Below are 22377 nucleotides of genomic sequence, written 5' to 3' on the forward strand. Positions count from 1 at the left end.
ACTCACGCAGATGTCCAACGTAATTCACCACCGCCCTCACTCAGGATCAGCGATGGCTTCACGGGGCACACTGGCGTCACTGGTAATTAGTTCCCCTCACTTGCATTGGTCAGCACAACGTGTTGTTACTCCCACACGGGATCTCTGGGATAAAACAGTCTCTATCTCCAAAAAGAAAGCACAGCACTGCACTGCAAGCTTCAGTGATATTACACAAATTGAAAGTCAAGACTCACCCACAGCATCACACACACACGTGGCTTCCTGCGCAAAGGAAAGGTGATAAATGGTTACCTATGGATTCCTGGCTTGTCTTCACTAAGCGTCCATCAGCTCACCCACGTTTCTTTCTCCGGTGGGGCCGAAACTATAGACTGACACTCAAAACATACGCCACACAGTTCCTCCTTCTCAATGTTTACAAAGTATTCCAACACTACTCACGCTGTTTGTCCTTCTTCACCCAGTTATCCTCAACATAAATTCCTCCTCGTGGTAAGCATTTACCTTCTTCCACTTCTTTTTCCCAAAGGGAATGGTTTCGTCGCACCCCCGCCTATAGCACAGCCAAAACACAGCAATCAACACGCCAACACCGGCACAACAGAGAAGTAGAATGGTGTTGTTAAAAATCGGGCCGGGGCGGAAACCGTCTTCAGGTGGAACCTTTCTCCGCCACTTTTGGTTCCGCCCTATCATAGTCACCCGGTGACAAACAGGCTGTTTGTTGGCTAAAATACAGACACTCTGTAACAAAAACTGTTGCTGGTTATCTGGGAAACATTCTCTTACAGCAGTCAAGTTGTCATTGTTTGTATCAAACGAGTTGTGCATTTGTTGTAACATTAAAACAGTCAGTGGCGGGGTTTCATGAAAACCTAGGGTATGACAAAAATTCTTCGTACAAGAAGGCTATTCTCAAATAACGAATCTATGAAACCACATGTGTACATACTCCACCAACCTGTACAAAATTATACTGATTGCACGGATGTACACTTACTGACAACAATACGGAAGCAATACAAATGAAAAACAAAAATAGAAATCATGGTTGTTTAAAATGCTTTTCAAATGTTGTAATTCTTAACTAAGTGCAACTCCAGCTACAGATAAACTAAAAAAAGATAATATCAAAACAAAACATTCTATGACATCCCTTCACAAATCTTGTCATGCAAACCGCCAATAAACACACAATAAAGACTTAAATGATGTGATAAAGCACACGTAGTTAACCAACTAAGACTATAACACTAAATAAAACTTAGTAAAACAGGGCTAAATGCAAAAACAAGTTTTACCTTTTTTGTCGTCGTGCAGTTTTCATTCCACAAGTGGCCATATTAAAAAATGAGCGCAAATAATTAATACAATTGACTTCGACTGTGCTACAATTTCCCAGTGAAAGAGAACATGTATATTTATTCACAGAGAACAAATTATATTACTTCTGGAATAATGTATGCAATATGCATAGCGCGAGTGTGGGGGAGAAACGAGTCTGTTTGAATTTTAAAACAAAAAAGGAATTTACTTGCGAAAATAAAGATTACAACAGCAGCGGTCATCATGAGACCTCCTGCAGGGAAAGGTTTGGGAATGGGAACCCCACTGTTCAACTTCAAGCTGGGCTGCAGAAACGACAGGCTGATGACATCAAAGTACCGCGAGGGTGAGTCGAGAGATCATCGGAAGAGTTTGCTTTCGAACCGCTCTCGCAGCACGTTGATGTCATCCGCTTGTTGGTTCCTATGTTATAGCATAAAGTCGAACACATGTGTAAATTATCCCTATCAGTGATGTACCAATGTTCAGATATGTTCTACTGAAAATATTTCCGCATGATAGCCTGTTAATTTCTGGTGTTTTGTCTTCTCTGTGGGTGAACGAGAATAAGCTTTTTAATTGGTTGTTGCGTTAAATCTTACCCAGATACAACAGTGCTATTTTCTGATTGGCTATTGTGTAGCCTCTTTCTTTTATTTTGATTGGCTGATAAGCGGCACTCTCGACTAGAACTCCAGGGGAGACGGCTTGATAGAGTGCTGCGGCATATTAAATTATATGGATGACAAAAGACCGAAAGTCCGGCAATTTTCAGCCCTTGTGGCCTCAAAACATTACCGGCCCACCGGGAAAAGTCCCGACTCTCCCGATTGCCACTCCGCCACTGCCACGTAATATTACAATAGGTACCCTGTAGTTATGACATACTTAGAGAATAAATCATTTATAATTTTCCATATATTATTACCCCCTTATTACCCCAAACTTAAAATATTGTATGTACTGTAGAGGTACTCTGTTGTTACAAATAGGTACCCTGTAAATTCGGTTTAATTACGCGGTACTTTGCGGGTCGTAAAATAAAGTGTTACCCAAAGTGTTTTTCCTGGATATGTTGCTATCCACTGTTACAGTTGGATAACATATATCCTTGCTATAAAGGGCAGGCAAAATTACTTACAAAAAATCAATGCCAAATTCTTTGCAAAGCTAAATCCTTTATATTTTTACAATTAATGCCACAACAATGCAATTTTATTTCTGACATTGTCATTTTAATCAACCAATAAAAGCGCTTGTTTGTACCTGGTGGGTGTAGTCTTTTATGTATGTCAAAGTGACAGCAAAGTATTAGACACCAATTATGAACAAAGGCTATCTGCACACAGTTATAGTAAACCAATTCCACAGGATTGCCAGTGATTTCTTTTGCACTACAAAGAATCGCAACATGCTCCAGGAACAAACGTTGGCTGTCATCACTTGCATTATATTACCACTGAGCATGAGCTCCTGGTGGGTCTTAAAAACAGAGATGCTTGCATGCCTGTGTAATTGTGCTATATAAATATTTTGATTCAGTTGAGCACAAGCATAGATTCCATCCAAAATCATGTACTGTGACAGTACACCAGGGGTGGGCATCGAGGGCCACAGTCCTGCAGAGTTTAGCTTCAACCTTAATCGAACACACCTGAATGTCATTTCCAAACAGTCCTGAAGACTTCAATTAGATTTTTCAGCTGTGTTTGATTAGGTTTGGAGCAAAACTCTGCAGGACTGTGGCCCTCAGGACCAGGAATTGCCCACCCCTGCAGTACACCCTAGTGAAAAAAGTATACTAAAATGTATTTATCCTAAATATTTATTACAAATCCATTAACATCTCTATGTACAGTAAGTAAAAATACCCCATAATTGTACTTATTTCATGCTTTTTCAAATGCACTAAGAGTTACTTTTTGCAAAACACTGTAAAAATTATTTGCTGCCTTACATTTACAAATACTTTTTTACAGTGTACAAATAAGTTGTAAAGTAGTGCAGCTTTTAAACATGCAGATAGGAGAAAGTAAACATTACATTGAATTTGCTTTACAGTTAAGAAAGTTTACTGATTCGGTTCTTGTTTCTATCTACAGCGTGTTTGAAACTTAATAACATTTTGGTGTATGTCTTTATATTTGTTGTGCTTGAAGATGATATTTTGTCACGCCCAGGGGCTGGCTGTGCTTTGACTAAAGCCACGCCTCTTCTCAACTTCCACCTCGAGGAGGTCCCCAAAGCCAACCCAATGACCAGACAACAACGAGAGCAGGTAAAATTTAAAACAATCTTTATTTATTAAATATTTAAAAGGAATGGGGAATTGGGGAAAGGGCAATTTAAAACTAAATGTTTCTCTGGCTCCTCCCTCCAGGGGGTCTGTAGTACTTGGCCAGGCAGGGGCAAGGGGCAACAGGGGTGTAAACCACCGTAAGCCGGGGGAAGGGAACGTCAGGCTCCGACCTGGTCCCTGCTAGCCGTGGCGCCCTCCTTCTTCCTTCCTGGAGGCAGAATAAATATTTGTGTGACTGGTGAATGGACTCTTCGCTGCTTGCGTACCTTTCTCTGTTCGTTCCCTCTGGTGTTCACTTTCTCCCTTTCTCTCTCCACAGGCAACAGCTGGGACACAAGACACAGTTAGTTCAACTTGGCTTTCTCACCTCTTCGCTGCATACAGCCTATGGTAAGTATGAGGTTTGTTCTGTTCGTTTTCTCTGGCATTCACTTTCTCTCTTTCTCTCTCCACAGACAGCAGCTGGGACACAAGACACAGTTAGTTCAACTTGGCTTTCTCACCTCTTCGCTGCATACAGCCTACGATCAGTATGAGGTTTGTTCTGTTCGTTGTCTCTGGCGTTCACTTTCTCTCTTTCTCTCTCCACAGACAGCAGCTGGGTGCGGTGCCCTCCTGTTCAAGATGGATCACAGACCTGGGGGTTATTTATTTGAATCAGGTAAACTCGGCGGACTTACGTTACTTGATTTCTCTCAATGGGTCAGATGGGACATGTAGTTTTCCATGTAACGTCGGGGGCGAACCCTCTCGACGGGCGCGTTAGTCACAGAGGGGTGTACACGTCGCACCGTCACACCAAGGCCGAGCGCTGCCCTCTCACGTCACCGTTAGGCGACCTTCCACCAGAACAGGGGCGCCCTTTTATAGGGACCTCGGGACGGGCGGGATTCCCTACACCACATTCTCTGCAACAGTTAGTTTTTCGTAGATCAAAACATCTGCAATGACATTCCCTAGTCGTACTCACATATCCACTAATTTCCCAGCTCTTCACCGCCGCTCTTCAGCAACCCCCAGATGTCTACACAGGACTCGTTTCAGGGCACCACTCCGTCACTCGTAGCTAGAAGCACACTCACAACGTACAGTATAATACTTTTCCACCAGGGCCGACAGCCTCTTCGTTCTCCCAGACAAAATCTATGAAGGCGGGGGTTTGTCTGACGAGACACACACAGCAATACACAGCAAACATACACAGCACCACGCTAAAGTGAAATTTTCCACGGCACAAAGACTCACCCACCACAATTATTAGCACATAAAGGACGCCCGTCTTCGCCCACCTTGCCCGAGTCCGTTTGGCGATGGATCTCGCGGCCTTAGTGGTGGTCTCGTCACTGTGGCTGGCTTCAACCCAAAATCTCCTCGGCTCACCCACCACGCTTCTCTAGGGGTAGGGCCGCTCTCCTTTTCCCGGAGGTATTCGCTAGAAGACAGGTTAGTAAATACACAGTGTCTGTACAACAATACTGTTACTCACACGGTACTTTAAAGGGTTTATTTCTCCCCCTCTGCTCTGATCTACTCGACCAGCAACGTCAGCTCTGCAACAGTGTCTCTCTTCCAAATGTTTCCACAATTTCTTCACAGTTGGTACTCACACAACTCCGCTTCTTCTCTTCTTAATGTATCTTCATATGCATAGTTTCCATTCGTCTTTCAGCCCTTAAGGTTCACACTTACTTCCAATGTATAACTTCAGCTGGAGAGAGAGAGTCCGACCGTCACCAATAGCGCGTCGAGTGAACCCACACAATGACAACAGTCGCAACGCCCAACAGTCACAAAAAGCACACCAACTGTAATTTAAGTTGATCTTAAATACCATCTTGTGCGGCGTATCCTCCAATCACTGACCGCTGTTGTTAACTAGGCACAGCTGTACTCAATTCGCAGATTTTCCTCCTCGCGGCGCTACTGGAAGTTCCGGTGTTCTCTCTTTCCGGTCCGGGTGGAACACTTCCGGGCGGAACCAAACTTCCCAAATTTTGGTTCCGCCCCTAAAAGATCATCACCTTGCGTTTAACAGATTTTTTTCACATATTTATCATATGTAATTCCTTACAACATTACTAATGGTTACTACTGGAAGCATAAATATAAAATTAAAAAATTTATTCTTTACACAACACTGACACAAAGTTTACATATGCAGTATTCGTAATAAAATCAAACGTGTGAAAAAACAAAAGGACTACAATTATATTGCATAATGTTAACGAGAGCAAGTATCTCTCTTGTTTCATTCATTTTGTACATGGACATCGAAATTCAGAAGAAAAACATTACTAATTTATTATTTCATACAAAAGAAATTCAATAAAGAGAAATTCAGTACTGTATACCGACTTAAATAACAGCCTGTAAGAAATACTATTTGTCACTTTCAATTTTAATATTGTTTGTCATTTTAATAACATATATTTGGCTTTTGTGACTGAATTGATCATGATACATTTTGTTTGGGGTGAATAAGGAGAGCAAATACATTGTTTGTGCCATGCATATCTGTCACAAATTTAAGCTAAATATCTTTGCAAAGTTAATTTCCATGTAAAGTGCAACACTTACCAGTTGGTTTGTTGAAAGATGCGTACAATGGAGGCAACCGTTGACTGCCTCAAATTTGGGTTGCACTCTTTCACCAGCCTCTCTTACTGAAATTAGTGAAATTCATCACTGACTACTGTTCTTGCAGCCCTTTGAATGCTACCACACACATTCTTACACTTCTACATTGCCCTCTCCTTGGCCCTGCTTTTCTCCATTGCCCTGCACCTCTCACTGCATCTATTACTCCATCTCTCAATGCACCTGCACCTCTCACTGCATCTCTTACTATCCTGCACCTCTTACTGGGCCTGCTCTTCTACCTGTGCCCTTTGCTCTTACTCTTCCTCGTCCAGACATTACAGTGTTTTTCTGTTTCCAAAAATATAATTCCTCAAAGTCCTCCTTTTACTGTATAAGTGTCAATGTAAGAGTCTAAGCAAGACTGGAATCAGCTGTGGTTGGCCCTATTTACCCAACATAAAGGTTTTTATTCTGTATCTAAGGTTTGGAATATTGTTTTTGCTATTGTGGGATGTTGTGTATTAACATTCGTAAATACTGCAAAAACAATCCATAATTTTGTTGGGAGGTATAGCCTGTCTGTTAAGAAAATGTTAGCATTGTGGAAATGTGTTTACTGACTGCATATTGTGTAAAAACGACATGAAATGTGTGAATGGTATGGCCGCAAAAGATCAATGCTGTGCTAATTGTGTTTAGAGTTTTGAAACTCTAAACACTCTTGTTAGCGACTGAAAAAAACTGTAAAACCCACAAGACCTATGATTTTACAGAGAATTTCATCTTTCACCAAACAACTTGATAAATAAGAATTATTTACTGTATGAATGATAAATAGCACCTTTAGAAATTTACCGTTTATAACATAACCCTGATTAAACTGTCACATCAAGGAAACGTTCAATAGCCATTTTTTGTAACACAGTTGTTCTCTCACTTGCTGTGACCATGATCTTCTCACCTTTTATGGATAGGCTCTTCCATCTAAGAAATCTTCTCGATATCTGTGTGGGTAGGTACATGTGTAGTACCATTGAAAGCCTAAGCAGAGTCCCATTAAATAACTTAAATGTAAAAGTCGAGATTACCCACAATGGTCCCCAGTTGTGCAGACTTGCTGTCAAATGAATCAGTAAATGCACATTAAAAGAAACAATTGCAGGCCCATATGAACTTTCAAAATCCAGCACAAATTTGTGATGTGTCTGCTCTACCATATCAATTTGCCAAACTTAAAAAAAATCATGTAAACAAATGTAGCCTACCAAAAACTAGTAAGAAAACTAACACCCCATTCAAAACTGGGGCCTATTGCACAAAACTAGGATAAGGGATTAAGCCGGGATATCTTGGTGATCCTGGCTCAATTGATCCGTGATCCGGTTGCACTAAAGCTGGATAGGGGGCAGGAGGATATGTTTCACAAGTATAAGTTACCTTTTAAAAACCATAGTAGCCTAATCATGGTAAAGGCATTGTTTGGCCATCGTAAATGAACACAGTTTGGTTGGCCAGCAAAAGGTTTACTTTTGTGCAGTAAAAAGCTCAAAAGAACAACTGCCTATCGTTGTTTGGACTCTTATTTGTGTTTTTGTAATCATTACAGTAGAAACACAACAAGGGACAAGCATGATAAACGTATCAATGTTTGTTTACAGCCACCGCCATTACCTCACGTGTTGATCATGAAAGCATGTGTGCAAAGGATTATAATAAATAAGGATTGTACTGTTTGCAATCGCGTATTTTATAAGAATATCAAAAACCGCATCGATTTCCTGACTCGTGTGTTTGTGTATGTGCATTTCCCATCGCGTTAACTGTTTGACGGAAGACAAAGAAAACACTCGCGTCTGGAGATATTGACACACATACGCAAGTAATTCACGAGTTCACACTTACATATAATTTATAGAGTCATTTTGAATGCGTGCTTTCATTTGCTGAGTGCTTCCACCTGTGTATAGTTGCTGAGTTCTTCCACCTGCACGGAGACTCTCCACTCCTTCACGCTGCCCGGAGACTCTCCACTCCTTCACGCTGCGCGGAGACTCTCCACTCCTTCACGCTGCGCGGAGACTCTCCACTCCTTCACGCTGCGCGGAGACTCTACACTCCTTTACGCTGCGCGGAGACTCTCCACTCCTTCACGGCTGCGCGGAGACTCTCCACTCCTTGACGGCTGCGCGGAGACTCTCCACTCCTTGACGGCTGCGCGGAGACTCTCCACTCCTTCACGCTGCGCGGAGACTCTCCACTCCTTCACGCTGCGCGGAGACTCTCCACTCCTTCACGCTGCGCGGAGACTCTCCACTCCTTCACGCTGCGCGGAGACTCTCCACTCCTTCACGCTGCGCGGAGACTCTCCACTCCTTCACGCTGCGCGGAGACTCTCCACTCCTTGACGGCTGCGCGGAGACTCTCCACTCCTTGACGGCTGCGCGGAGACTCTCCACTCCTTGACGGCTGCGCGGAGACTCTCCACTCCTTCACGCTGCGCGGAGACTCTCCACTCCTTCACGCTGAGCGGAGACTCTCCGCTCCTTCACGCTGCGCGGAGACTCTCCGCTCCTTCACGCTGCGCGGAGACTCTCCGCTCCTTCACGCTGCGCGGAGACTCTCCGCTCCTTCACGCTGCGCGGAGACTCTCCGCTCCTTCACGCTGCGCGGAGACTCTCCGCTCCTTCACGCTGCGCGGAGACTCTCCGCTCCTTCACGCTGCGCGGAGACTCTCCACTCCTTCACGCTGCGCGGAGACTCTCCACTCCTTCATGCTGCGCGGAGTCTCTCCACCCCCTCAGGACTGTGTGGAGACTACTTTTTTCTGATCAGCGAGGAAACTTCCTGCTGGCACACTGAGTGTAAACTTTCCCCTTCCTTGGGTGCTGTGAGAATCTGTGCACGGATGGTTTGGGACACTGGTGGTGGTTTCACGACGAGGGCGTTGGATAGCACGGGCATCTGTGTTGCTGTGAAGAGAGAGTATTGTTTAGTTTGAGATGAAGCATTATGTAGATATTTATCTTTTGTTTCTATGACAAGTATTCGTTAAGTTACAGTTAATTTTTCTGACGCGTTTCTGAAAGGACTTCACTGAGGGAGAGAGAACAAAACGCGCATCATGTTTATTTTCTTAATTTTGCGAAAAGCACAACATTCTGTTTTTATTTGGAGTGGACATAAAAAAACTAGACACTTTAATGTTTTAAATGATGTATAAATCATATCTGTATGTCAAAAATCAGCTGAGTAATTTAAGATTCTTTGTGGAGTGATTGAAAAATAAACAGTTTGCGGCGCCCGCGCCGCAGTCGACCCCACAGTGTTAACGTAAGGCAGGTACAGTTACCAAATTAGCTATTTTTGCTGAGAAAGCTGAGCACAATGCTTGGCCTAACCCAGCAGTGGAACAGCAAACTGTGGCAACAGGGCGTGACGTCTCCGTTCCCTTCCTTCAGGGATTGAGGGTTACATACGTAACCAAGACATTCCCTTTCAGTCGGTCACAACAATGTCACATCTGGCCTAACACAGGTTCTCAAGGATACAGCTAGTGAGAGGCTGACAGTCGATGCTCCACAACATTGACCATCAAGGCAGTGGAGGTTTTATCTTCCATAGTGATGCGGTCGTGCAACACCAAAAAGAGGGCTGCAAGCCGACACACAAGCCAACCCTGGGTGTTTCACCGGTTTGAGGAGAGAACCCGAGAGGATACCGGCTCGATACGAACACTGTAGAATGTAGTGAACGTGTTAGGTGTTGCCCATCCGGCAGCTTTACAAATTTTAGCAAGGAACCACAAGCCAGTGCCCAAGATGATGCCACACTTGTGGTAGAGTGGGCTTTCAAACCAAAAGGGCATGGAATGCCCTGCTTTTCATAAGCAAGGGCAATTGTGTCTACAGTCCAATGAGACATCCTCTGCTTGATGACAGCTTTTCCTTTCTGCTCACCACCATAACAGACAAAAAGCTGGTCTGAGGTTCTGAAGGTTTGAGTTCGATCCACATACACACATAGTGCACGTACCTGACACAATAAAGCCATGGCTGGGTCTGCCTCCTCCAAAGGCAGCGCTTGCAAGTTCACCACATGATCTCTAAAAGGATTGATGGGAACTTTGGGCACGTAGCACGTAGGGTCTGTAGTGTTATGCTGGATTCAGCAGGCCCGAAATGAAGGCACGAATCGTTGACCAAAAATACATGGAGGTCCCCTATCCTCTTAACAGAGGCCAGTGCAAGGAGCATTAAAGTTTTCATTGTAAAAAACGTAATAATCACAGTATGCAGAGGCTCGAAGGGTGCGTCCTGTAAGGCTTTCAGCACCATGGACAGGTCCCGAGGAGGAATAGAGGGAGGGTGTGAAGGATTCATCCCTAAAAACCTAATGACCAAGTCATACTGACCCACCGACCTACCGTTTATCAACCACAATATCTACTTTAATAGTAGATGGTGACAGCCTGTTCTCCAAGCGATGCTGGAGATATAAAAGCACAACTCTGATCAGGCAAACTCGGGGGTCTTCTCGTTGAGAAGTACACCAGTCAATGAACAGGTTCCATTTCATTGTGTAAGCCTGTCTCGTAGAGGGCGCTCGTGGTGCAGCAATAGTGTTAGATACTGCTTGCGGTAAATCACTTAGAACCCCCGTGCCCCGTCCAGAGACCACACATGGAGGTTCCACAGCTCGGTGCGCGGGTGCCATAATGAAGTGGTTCTCAATCTTTTTCCGCTTGCGGCCCCTCTTGTGTATGGTGCATTGCTTCGCGGCCCCCAAAGAAAATTTATGACAAAAAAAACTGTTCTAAAATTTAACATTTTAATTAAAGAAAACATATTAAATTATACAAAGTAGTGCTGTTGGTTAGTAGCCTTATTAAAGTAGCCCCCAGTTTGAGAACCACTGCCATAATGTACCCCCTTTTTGAGAAAGAAAGTCCTTCCTCAGGGGAATCCACCAGAACTGCTGTGCAATGTTCTCGACTGCCTCGCTGAACAGGCCGGCCTGGGACACCGGCGCATTGAGGAGCCGGGTTTTGTCAGCATCCCCCATGTCTGCCAGGCACAGCCAGAGATGGCGCCCTTGGGCCACCAAGGTGGACATTGCACAACCCTAGAGCCTCAGTCTGATGGACATGCAGTAGCACCATGGCGTGCAGGGCAGAGGCCACCTCCCCACATGCCCTGATCAATAAAAAGTTCAAAATATTAGATTATTAGTTTTTTCCTTCTTTCATTTTTAATATAACTCTGTGTTGAAAATGAAAAGAAGACATTACATATGAGGAAGCATGAGGGTGAGTTAATTATGAATGATTGCTTTCGGTGAACTATTCCTTTAAAAGTCAAGGCTTGAAATACACAGGCCACCAATGGGTAAAACAGAGTTAAGCTCTTGCAGCACAAACTTGAGGTTGGGTTTGTTTGTTTAGCCTGTGCACAAGTTACAAGTCAGTTTAACTTATTATTATACCAGTGGAACAGAACACATTCTCCTAGAAGACTCATACACTGCAACAAATCTTTTACTATAATCACTATGTGTTACACAATTACAAAAGTGCTCAGTTATTTTCAGAATGGTAATTCAGTGGATGTTTCCAAAACTTCATTTGATTTGATTAGCAACATATACCATGATATTATTCTAATATTAAGGCCATGTCTTCATAATGAAAGGGACATACACATGGGTGCAATGGTTAAGAGGAGAATAACATGATAAATGCTCGGTTTCATGATAAAAATGGTCCTCTGTTATCTGGTACAGGAGACATGCCACCCAACATAAAATAAGAGAGCAATTGCAGTTCTATTCTTAACTGCCTTGTAATTTCCTTCTGGGAGTTTTTAGGAGATTATGGAGGAAGCGTATGTGTTGCCATGGAGGGGCTCATGGAGTCATGGATTTGTTCATCATTAAGGAGAGACTAGGGAATTGGATATCTCACCAGTAGTGCAGTTTGTGTGTGTGTGTGTGTGTGTGTGTGTGTGTGTGTGTGTGTGTGTGTGTGTGTGTGTGTGTGTGTACCTGGTAATTATCTTGTTGTGCGGACCAATTGCCCCCACAAAGATAGGAATACCAGTATTTTTGTGACCTTGTGGGGAGATTTTGATGTCCCCATGAGGAAACAAGCATATAAATCAAACAAAATGATGTTTCTTGAAAATGTGAAGTAGGTGTGTGTGTGTGTGTGTGTGTGTGTTTGTGTGTGCAAGCTAGACTTACCAATACAGAAATGTTACATACTGTAGAAATGGACCCAAAACACACACACAATTTGTATACTATAGAAGGGTGTATCACTATACTACAAAATTGTCTGTTTCCAATGTGGAACAAATAAAGTGTGCTGCACCATTTGCCCCTCACCCTTAGCTCATCTTTTTAGAACATCTGAATTTCAGGAAAAGGTTGAGATCTAAGGTACTATTCATTTGACCTCTGCTGTGTGGTAAAGTGCTTGACTGTGGAACTGCTGTATGAGACTACAAACTCTTAATGCATTCTTTAATAGATACAGTATATTAAAGTATTTCAGGCTGTGTTTGAACACCCCAAGAGAGGGGTCGCTGTGTATGATTGCTTGTTATCTTACCAAAAAGAATAATTTATCTGTTGATTACATTTACATTTAGGCATTTAGCAGACGATTTTTTTTTCAAAGCAACAAAAGTAATTACATTCTCACATACTCGTTGCTCAGAGCAGATCGCCTGATGCCGTCCTGAAATCCATTTACAATCATGGCCTCTTATTTGCACTACAATCTGTTTTAGCTAATAAAGACTCTTGCTTCAACAGTTATTTCAGTTGTTTATAAGAATTGGTAATCGTACATAAACCCCATTGACACAGCAAATTCCTGTCAAATTGGCAGAGAGCCTTCTGTGTGAACACAAACACGTCCCCTAAATGTTCTGGGATCGCTCCCATAAAGGGGACATAGTAACATTGCCGTAACATTTATGGAAAGCGTTGTGTGTAAACAAAAACAGAAACAATGCCATAAGGGGCATGCCGTAGTGAGGACGCCTGTGTCATCGTAACAGGAATGGTTCAGCTCTTTAAAACAGGGGATTTACATGCAGATTAACATTCACATCGAGAAATTTCTGCAATCTTCACTGAAGCAAAGATCAGGGAGCTTTTCACTATCCATGCTGAAGCCGAGATCATTCACCAGCATATGCTGGTGGCCATTACTAGTCTCTGATGACCCCAGTTGAAAGACAACGAACCATTTGTATAGGTAATGCATACAACTTTAAGTAGTTTGGTCAATAGGGTTCATCTGCTGAATCTCATGTTCCAGTGAGTTTTTTAGTTTCCAGTTCTTTTCTTGTCATTCCTATCACTACTTATCATGGCAAAAAAAAAAAACTGATTTCTGTGCAGCTTCTGGTCGATTTTGCTTTTGTAGAATTCACTGATGCCTGTGATAATAAAGCTGTGCATTGATACTGCGCTTTGCATTCCTCCTCTCTGTGTAATAGCAACAAAAGACAATGTTGCCATCTGTGCTAAAAGCCTTTCAGGGAACTGGATGCAAAAATTCAGCCTGGTATTTCCTGGCTAGTACAGATAATCTAAATTAGATGAATAAGAAGAAGGGTTGTGGGCATTTGACAACAAATTGTTTATTATACAGTAAATCACAGTTTAAATTTTATAACAATCTATCAAACAAAACCGATTCAGATAAAAAAGTACAAACAGTTAACATTAAGATGAATGCAAAGTTACACATTTATACATGTACAGTCTGTACCATGCAAGTGAAAATCTAGGAAAGCCAAGATAATATAGTGATATTAATTGAGACGTGTGTTTATGAGACCTCTCTGTTTGGTGTAACTAAATGAATTCAGTTCTGATTTCTAAGAGATTACAAATGCTTGAACCAAATATTTCCAGATTCATTACTGCAATGCATATTTCTGTGTGGTAAACAGACAGTAAACATTGATAAACATGGCGAATACATAAAATACATTCTTTAAACAGTAGCGATGTATGCATATAGCAGTAGTGCAGGCAGGCAGTCTCACTCGGTAAAAGTCCATTAAGCTTTATAGACTTTATCTTAAAAAAATATTGACTATATTTTAATATGTACAACGATGCTCAAAAAGGTCTGGATCATATTTTGTACAATTGTCTGATCTATAGCAATTCAATGTTGAGGAAAAATTGACAGCAGCACTGTAATAGATTTGATGAAGATGTTCCAAGGTAAAACAAATAGCATGAATACCTTTGTAAATGTACGTCATAAAACAACAACTTGAAGGATGATTTTCATTAAAACAATTATATAACAATAAAATTAAAACTATATTCTACTCGGCATAATGAAAACTATGCTTATTTAGTTTTATGCATTGTGACAATATTTATGACATTCAATTTATTACAACACTGTTTGGAATATTTGATTTTTTTAAATCCGAGATCTGGTATTCCCTGACAATCACAGCCAAAACTGATAATGCACCACTCATCCAGATACTGTGACTCATTAATATATCACTTTGCTGTCTCTTTTCTGGAAACAATCAGTATTTTGTGTCCGATTATTTACAAGAAGCCATTTTATAAATGGGATAATATCTGGTAATATGTGTGTGAAATGATTGTAATTGTAAACGTATATAGCAGAATCAAATATGGCAACAATTCTACTTCGTTCTTGTGTGTTTTGAGACAATTGTGGCATGAGGGTGAGTAAATAATGAGATAATTGCCATTTTTGGGATAACATTCATCTATAAAATAGACTTTATTTTCTTCATGCAAAACCCATATTTAAGCATTTAGAAGATTCTTTTAACTAAAGCAACTTGAAATGCATTCAGGCTTTACATTGCTTGAGCCACAGGACCATCTTTGAGTACTATAAATAATAAACTTCATTTCTTTTTCTTTAAATTTTTGGAGTGAAGTATGACATATACATTTCAAAGTTTCTAAGATTCACAATCAAAGAAACTTAAGAAAAATAACAGGAGTTTTATTTTTCAGTGGTCCGATTTACAAATGTAACTTTCAGGATTTTGTTTCCAAAAAAATATAAAAAAAACTTAGATTTTCGCTTTTAAATGTAAATAATAAAATAATAATTCCTTACATTTATATAGCGCTTTTCTCAGTACTCAAAGCGCTTTGCATACGAACAGGGGAATCTCCTCAACCACCACCAATGTGCAGCATCCACCATATTGCGCCAGAACACCCACCACACATCAACTTATTAGTGGAGAGGAGATAGAGTGATATAGCCAATTAGTATGAGGGATGATTAGTAGGCCAATGGGCAAGTTTTGGCCAGGATGCCGGGGCACACCCCTACTCTTTTCAAAGGACATCCTGGGCTTTTTAATGACCACAGAGAGTCAGGACCTCGGTTTAACGTCTTATCCCACACAGAACACAGGGTGAGCACCCCCTGCTGGTCTCACTAACACCACACCAGCAGCAACCTGGTTTTCCCAGGTGGTCTCCCATCCAAGTAATGACCAGGCTCAGCCCTGCTTTGCTTCAGTGGGCAAGCTGTCTTGGGCTACAGGGTGATATGGCTGCTGGCTCAATACATAACAATAACAATACAATTAAATACAATGAAATACATTAGTTAAAAAAATACAAAATCCCAAAATGAATAGCAAAATGAATCCCCATACTGTATGCACTGTGTGTAACATATTTAAAAATGTTTTCCAGTTTTTCTTTTTTATGCTGTCTACATGATTTGTCCTTATATATTATTGCAGCTCCAATAAAAGATAGCAGATCGTTTCCAGTAACAGCAGCAATTAATATGGTGTCAGTGCACAATCCACTGACTGACACATCATCCATTATACCACAAGATGCACCAACACAGTTTCTCCTGCTCTGAAGAAACATGGCTTATTGTCTAAAATATGACAGCTAAGATATTCTTCTGGAAGAGGCACCAGAAGTCCCCCAAAGAACGAGCAGCAATGCTAGCCAGTCACACAAACTCAGTGACACAAGCTCAGATCAAAGACGATGAGCATTTAAAACACACCGTGGACCAATCGTAGCCTGCGATCTGACCCCAGACGAGTGAATCTAAGCACTAAAAGAATCAAGCAAACAGAGCAGTCCAAACATGAGCAGAGACACAAGCCTGTGCTGGAGACACTAATGGATCAGTAAATGTGCTCTTTGTGGTTCTGATCAAAGCCAGGCTGGACCAGAAAATGACAGCTCACAGCGCTGTGAAGATTGCCATAAACCTGACACTGGTGTCATCAGGGTACAGCGCAGATGTTCAGGTCTGAACTTGGAGTTGGTGGTTTTGTCAAACACTTATCGTCATGTTCCTCAGGATCCACTGCTGTGACCGCCTGCCGTTACAGTCTCTGAGAGTAGGAACCATCTTATCTTCCTCAGAAGGCATGTCCAGACACTGGTTACTATTCACATGGAGCAAAGTCAGCCGCTGTGGAGAAAACACAAATTTATACAGCATATTACAAGGCAATAAAACAAACAATTGTGTTAAATAATAACTTATAAAAATAATGATTGTTGCATAATATGTAAATGTATATGTGAAGCTATTATCAGCTCCTTATCCCTGCCCTTCAATTGATCAACAAAATGTATACCGATAAATGTACACCAAACTATGTGACTCATAATGGGTGTTTAAGATGGTCTTTAAGCATTCTGACATCTAACAGAAGTCCAGGAGCAGATAATGAAAGCTGCAACACTGCTCCAAAAAGCCTCCAGCCTGTAGATGATTGCTCCTCTGCGGATCTGAATGAAGGTAATCAGTCACTCTCTCACACTGAGACATAGGTGAGAATATGCACTTTTTGCCTCTCCTCAACTGTACACTGTGCAGACTCTGACACTATTTCACAGTTCAAGCAGCAGAGAGAGAGAGAGATAAATGAGTTGGACCGCACGCTGTGTCAGGTTCCGCATGAATCCTTGAGCAGTTCATAATGAACAGCAGCTAGCTACCATGAGAAATAAAAAACGCACATGAGATCTCTTTAAATCTTTATTGTTTCTTCTAGATAGCTACAATATCAAACGGAGATGTTTTGATGTGACACCGGAGACATCTTCACAAATAAACAAGTAACTTGCTGAAGGTATTTCGGGTGCCCAAAAAACAATGACATAAAGTGTAAAATTATTGCAATAATATTTTACCAAGAAATTACAAATCGTCATAATTTACTTCAGAGTGCCGCCTCAGAGTATTGTTTTTAACGTCTTAGAGAATCAACTATGAATTTTCTGTTCCTTTATTACAAATTTCAGACTAAACATTAAACTAATCCATGAGTCCATTTCATTGGTTATTTTATGTGTCCGTGTCAAGTGCTGGATTCAGTGTGAGTCTCAGTCTCTGTCAACTGTGAACTAAAATTAAAGCCACATTAAAGTCACTAAAACTCATTCTAAAGCTTATTTCTTCTAGAACACAAAACAGTCAAACGATCTGAAGTTGTAAAATAACACATGTGATGTTAGCTTAGCGTAGCGTAGCAGAGGTTCTACCAGGAAACTCGAATGTTACGTCATTCATTTCACAAGGCGCAATCAATCACCCTGAGAGTATATAAGGCTTGTACTCATCTGTCTTTGCGTTCGCAGATACTGATGCCAGCATTTACAAGCTCGATGTTCAGTGCATATGTACACTAAAGCGTTGTTACCTGTAAACACGCCGATTCAAATGATGAGTGATTTTATCGGGCATTCGAACTGTTTTCCTGGGATTTTCTCATCTCGTTTCGTTTCACCTGCACCGTCGCGAGGAGCTCTCACAGAAGGTTAAAGACTTAAAAAGGGAAGTCTTCAAGCTTCCTTAAAAGTGTGTCACCCTGCAGTACACAGGGAAGGATACCACCGGCCGTTTCTTTTATGAACAGTGCAAGAACATTTGGATGATCTGTAAAGTGTAACCATAATATTAATTGACTGTCGCACACTCTGAACGCCCGCAGCAGATGTCACTAATCATTATTGATTGGCGAAGCGCTGCACCTGCACGCTGGGAGTCGCCGTGCCGGCTTTGGGGGGAATGCTGAAGTTTGTTTTCTCCCTCATCACAGGATCTTTGTCTTTCATCTACAATACCAAATGCTCCGCTTATTATTGGTTTTAAACCGTACGCGAATGTTTTGTGAAGCAAAGACATGGAATCGACTTGGATGAAGAGACTATTGCTCGCGAAATTTCACACATTAAATTCCGCGTGTATGCAATGCATGACATGCTGCAAACAGGCTAATGACGCGGTCTAATGTTCGCGTGTTTCATTGGAATAAGGAATGCGCAAAGTATACGAGCTTCATCTGAACTGTCCCTTTCAGTGTTTCCCTAAAACATCAATAATATAAGGTACTATTTATTCATGTAACAGGTCTTGCAACGTCCTATTCCTGCTACGGTACTACAATGCAAGTTGCTTAATGCCTAACAGTATTCATGCAAACTGTTCATATCAAATGCAAATATTCACGTTAGATCTTCACTCACCTGACCCTAATTACAGACTTTAAGGATACGGGGATACGCTATTTTACGAACTTTAAATCTTATGGTAGGATACACCATTAATATATCATTGGAGAATAAATCCTGGTCATACAGCGTAAAGTTTTCAAGCACACATTTTGTTGCTGAGCAAATCGTAAGTGTGTGTGTGGTCGAATGACAACAGTAATGCATATTGTCAATTTTGAGCACGGGGTTCAGCATAAATGTTTCCATCTAAAGCTTTGTGCTTTAAGATCTTCAGTTATGCACATGTATAAAGTACGAGAATGCATCAACTTTTAACTGTACTTTTCAAATGAGACTTTATTCCAGATCTCAGTCAACTTCTTATCCGAGCTCTATGTATTTGGATTATCTTCTCCTAAGGTAAGCTCTCTTATTCATTATGCTGGATTGGCTGATAGTGCACAGTACATGCTTTTACAACCGAAAGATAGCAATGACTAAGTCTTACAGCGCAATATGGAGACGGAGCGATGTTGTGTGGTGTCTTTAATACAATTACGTGCTTTGGTGTTATTCCTGAGGGCTTGCCGTTGTTTTGATCGGTGTGCATTATGTGGATGTCTCAACAAAGTTGAGCCTGTAAACCCTCATGTCGAGTTTGTTTGTATGCAGTAGACCTCACTTAAAGTTGAAAAACGCGCGCCTTGCCTCTTCAAGAATACAACAGGATGCATCAGTTTAAACCATTAAGTGCATTGTGCTTTATTGGCGACGCAGGCACACAGAATATGCGTATGGGTAGGCTACAGCGGATGTCTGATACTGGTTTGAAGATGTAATGTGACTGCTAGCTTTAAATCACATCACGTAATTCCTATTTAAAGTGCTGTTGAACGTTGGCATCATATGTTTCGCCCGAAATGGTGGTGCCACCAGCTATACAGAATACAAACACAATTCCTTCTTGTTTTAGCATGGAACCCAATGGAAATAATGTCTAAATATTTCTTCGAGTGGTGTTATGTTCGAATATAGTGGTGTTCGATTATCTTATGTGTTTCAACTATTTAATTCTAATCGTCATATGCTGTTTTAATGAATTCCAACATGACTGGAGAATTGGAATGCATCTGAAATAACTTGTTTCTAATTTAATTCAATGTTTTGTTTAAAGCCTGGAATATACCACAGGATTTTTTTTTTACTCTGACAAGATTATAGCAGCAAACGCATTGTGCTGTGATCATGCTGAATTTCTGATACTGTCAGAAAACTATTGTAGGCTATCTTGGATAAAAGACCAGGAAAACGTCCATCTTTGAACTTCTCCCACCATACGACACTGTACCACCGAAGAGCCACGATCATAGAAATCTGATGATTGTTTCACGATGGAAATCTTTCGTCTGGGAAAGCCAAAATCATGCAGTTATAATTCTAAATGATAACTTCACAAGGAACTTTGTCTGGAATTAGAAGTGTACAATCTACTTGCTCTGCATCCTCAAGAAAATAGCGAAACATGCATCAACCTTCCATATAACCACATTACACCGGCTGCTAGGATTTAAAACATTATAACAGCGCGGCTGCTACATGAGGCAAGCTATTTTAATATATATACATGTTTTACACAGACTACGGACATGCAGTTCTATAAGTGCTTTATTTTCAATGCCTGCATTACCAACAGGGCTCTTTATCGACTTCCAGGAACTCTAATTGCATACGGCTGCAAGGATTTGAACATGCATAATTGCTACATGTACTGTACAAGACTTTAGCTTTCGTTAGCACTGGGCCGTGCACACTTGCCGCGTGCACGCAGGTTGTCACGTTTCACGTCCGCAGTCGTGTATGGTGCGGCTTCGATCATTTCTGGATTGCCAGTGTGGTGGAGGATCTTTCAACAAATAATTCAGAACTTCTTAAGTGCACATCATGTAAGACTATTTGCACAAAACTGTTACGTTTAATCATGCTATTATGGTTAGTCAAAATTTAAGCTGTAAACTTTCATCTAGAAGGCTATTACGTCGGAGTACATCCATCTATCAACTGCACAACCCTACTGGTACCGCGCCTCAGTTTTTGGGGGGTCTTAATTTACATCGTAAACGGAGAATTGTATATAATCACCTGTGTCATGGCGAAGCAAGCAAGAAAAGGCAATGGGTTATTTCTTAAACCCAAAAGTGCACAAAGCAGAACCAGAATGAAGACCAGAATACAGGACTAAAAAGTGATGACGGCAAACTACACTCGACAAAGGACAACTGAAACACAAGGACTATATATTCATGTGGGTAAACAAGATATCAAGACACACCTGGGGAAACAATCTAGAACAAGGACCAACGAACTACAAGAACTACAGACATGGATGACTTACAGAACTTCAAATAAAGAGTACAAGACTGGGGAAACCCAAGACACGACAGTGACACCGTGCAATCTTTAGCATCAGTCAGATTTGTTTGTAACCATATAATCTTCTCCCTACTTTTATAATGACAATATAAAAGCATGCATACACCAATTGTGTCTCTTCATCAGGAGCCGAGCTCCTTATTTCATTGTGTGCAGGAAATCACAATGACGGTCAATTCAATATCGGCAAGCAGTAATCAAGGTATGTTTAAGCAAACTACTGGTGGTGGTGGTGTATTTGACCATGCTAAATCATGGCCTTTGCCGTTTATATCATTTCTTACTCTGGCATAATGTTGCCTTCTGCGGCCTACGCGGCCTCTCTGCTATCAAGCCTAACGTGGCAGCCTTCTACGGATATCCTCTACTGCTGATATTACGTTCGACATTTATGGACATGTTTATGGTATGTACCTTTTATCAATACTGGTGGTGGTGAATCTTATTGCAAGCTAACCTGTTGGCTTTTCCTACTGGGCATATCGTTGCCTTCTACGGCCTATGCGGCCTATCTAACCCTGGCATATCTTTGCCCTTCATGGCCTACACAGCCTCTCTCAACACGGCATATCGTTGCCTTCTATGGCCATGCGGCCTTTCTCACTCGGCATATCGTTGCCTTCTATGGCCTACGCGGCCTATCTCTATCTGGCATATCGTTGCCTTCTATGGCCCACGCGGCCTATCTCTATCTGGCATATCGTTGCCTCCTATGGCCTACGCGGCCTATTTCTCTGGCATATCGTTGCCTTCCAAAGGCCTACGCGGCCTTTTCTCACTAGGCATATCGTTGCTTTCTATGGCCTACGCGGCCTATCTCTGTCTGGCATATCGTTGCCTTCTAAAGCCTACGCGGCTTTTTCCCACTAGGCATATTGTTGCCTTCTACGGCCTACGCGGCCTACTTCTCCAGCCTCTCTCCAACCTATCTCAATCTGGCATATCGTTGCCTTCTATGGCCTACGCGGCCTATTTCTCTGGCATATCGTTGCCTTCCAAAGGCCCAAGCGGCTTTTTCTCACTAGGCATATCGTTGCTTTCTATGGCCTACGCGGCCTATCTCTGTCTGGCATATCGTTGCCTTCTAAAGCCTATGCGGCCTTTTCCCACTAGGCATATTGTTGCCTTCTACGGCCTACGCGGCCTATCCTTCAGCCTATCTCTCCAGCCTATCTCTCTCTGGCATATTGCTGCCTTCTATGGCCTAAGCAGCAATCCCATGGCCTCTT

General features: G+C 41.8%; 1 protein-coding gene across 3 annotated transcripts in view; it reads right to left on the reverse strand.

Moving 5' to 3' along the window:
- Positions 1-15988: 15988 nt before the first annotated feature.
- Positions 15989-22377, reverse strand: part of galnt13 (polypeptide N-acetylgalactosaminyltransferase 13) — a 66019-nt gene continuing 59630 nt past the window's right edge. For 2 of the 3 annotated variants that reach the window (XM_055215824.2, XM_055215825.2), the window contains one exon: positions 15989-16688. In XM_055215824.2, coding sequence (XP_055071799.1) covers positions 16548-16688 — 141 coding nt within the window. In that variant the 3' untranslated portion in view covers positions 15989-16547. The remainder of the gene's footprint in view (positions 16689-22377) is intronic. The other variant, XM_055215822.2, reaches the window with a different exon arrangement.

This window comes from Misgurnus anguillicaudatus, chromosome 17, assembly GCF_027580225.2.
Source record: "Misgurnus anguillicaudatus chromosome 17, ASM2758022v2, whole genome shotgun sequence".
Taxonomy (NCBI): domain Eukaryota; kingdom Metazoa; phylum Chordata; class Actinopteri; order Cypriniformes; family Cobitidae; genus Misgurnus; species Misgurnus anguillicaudatus.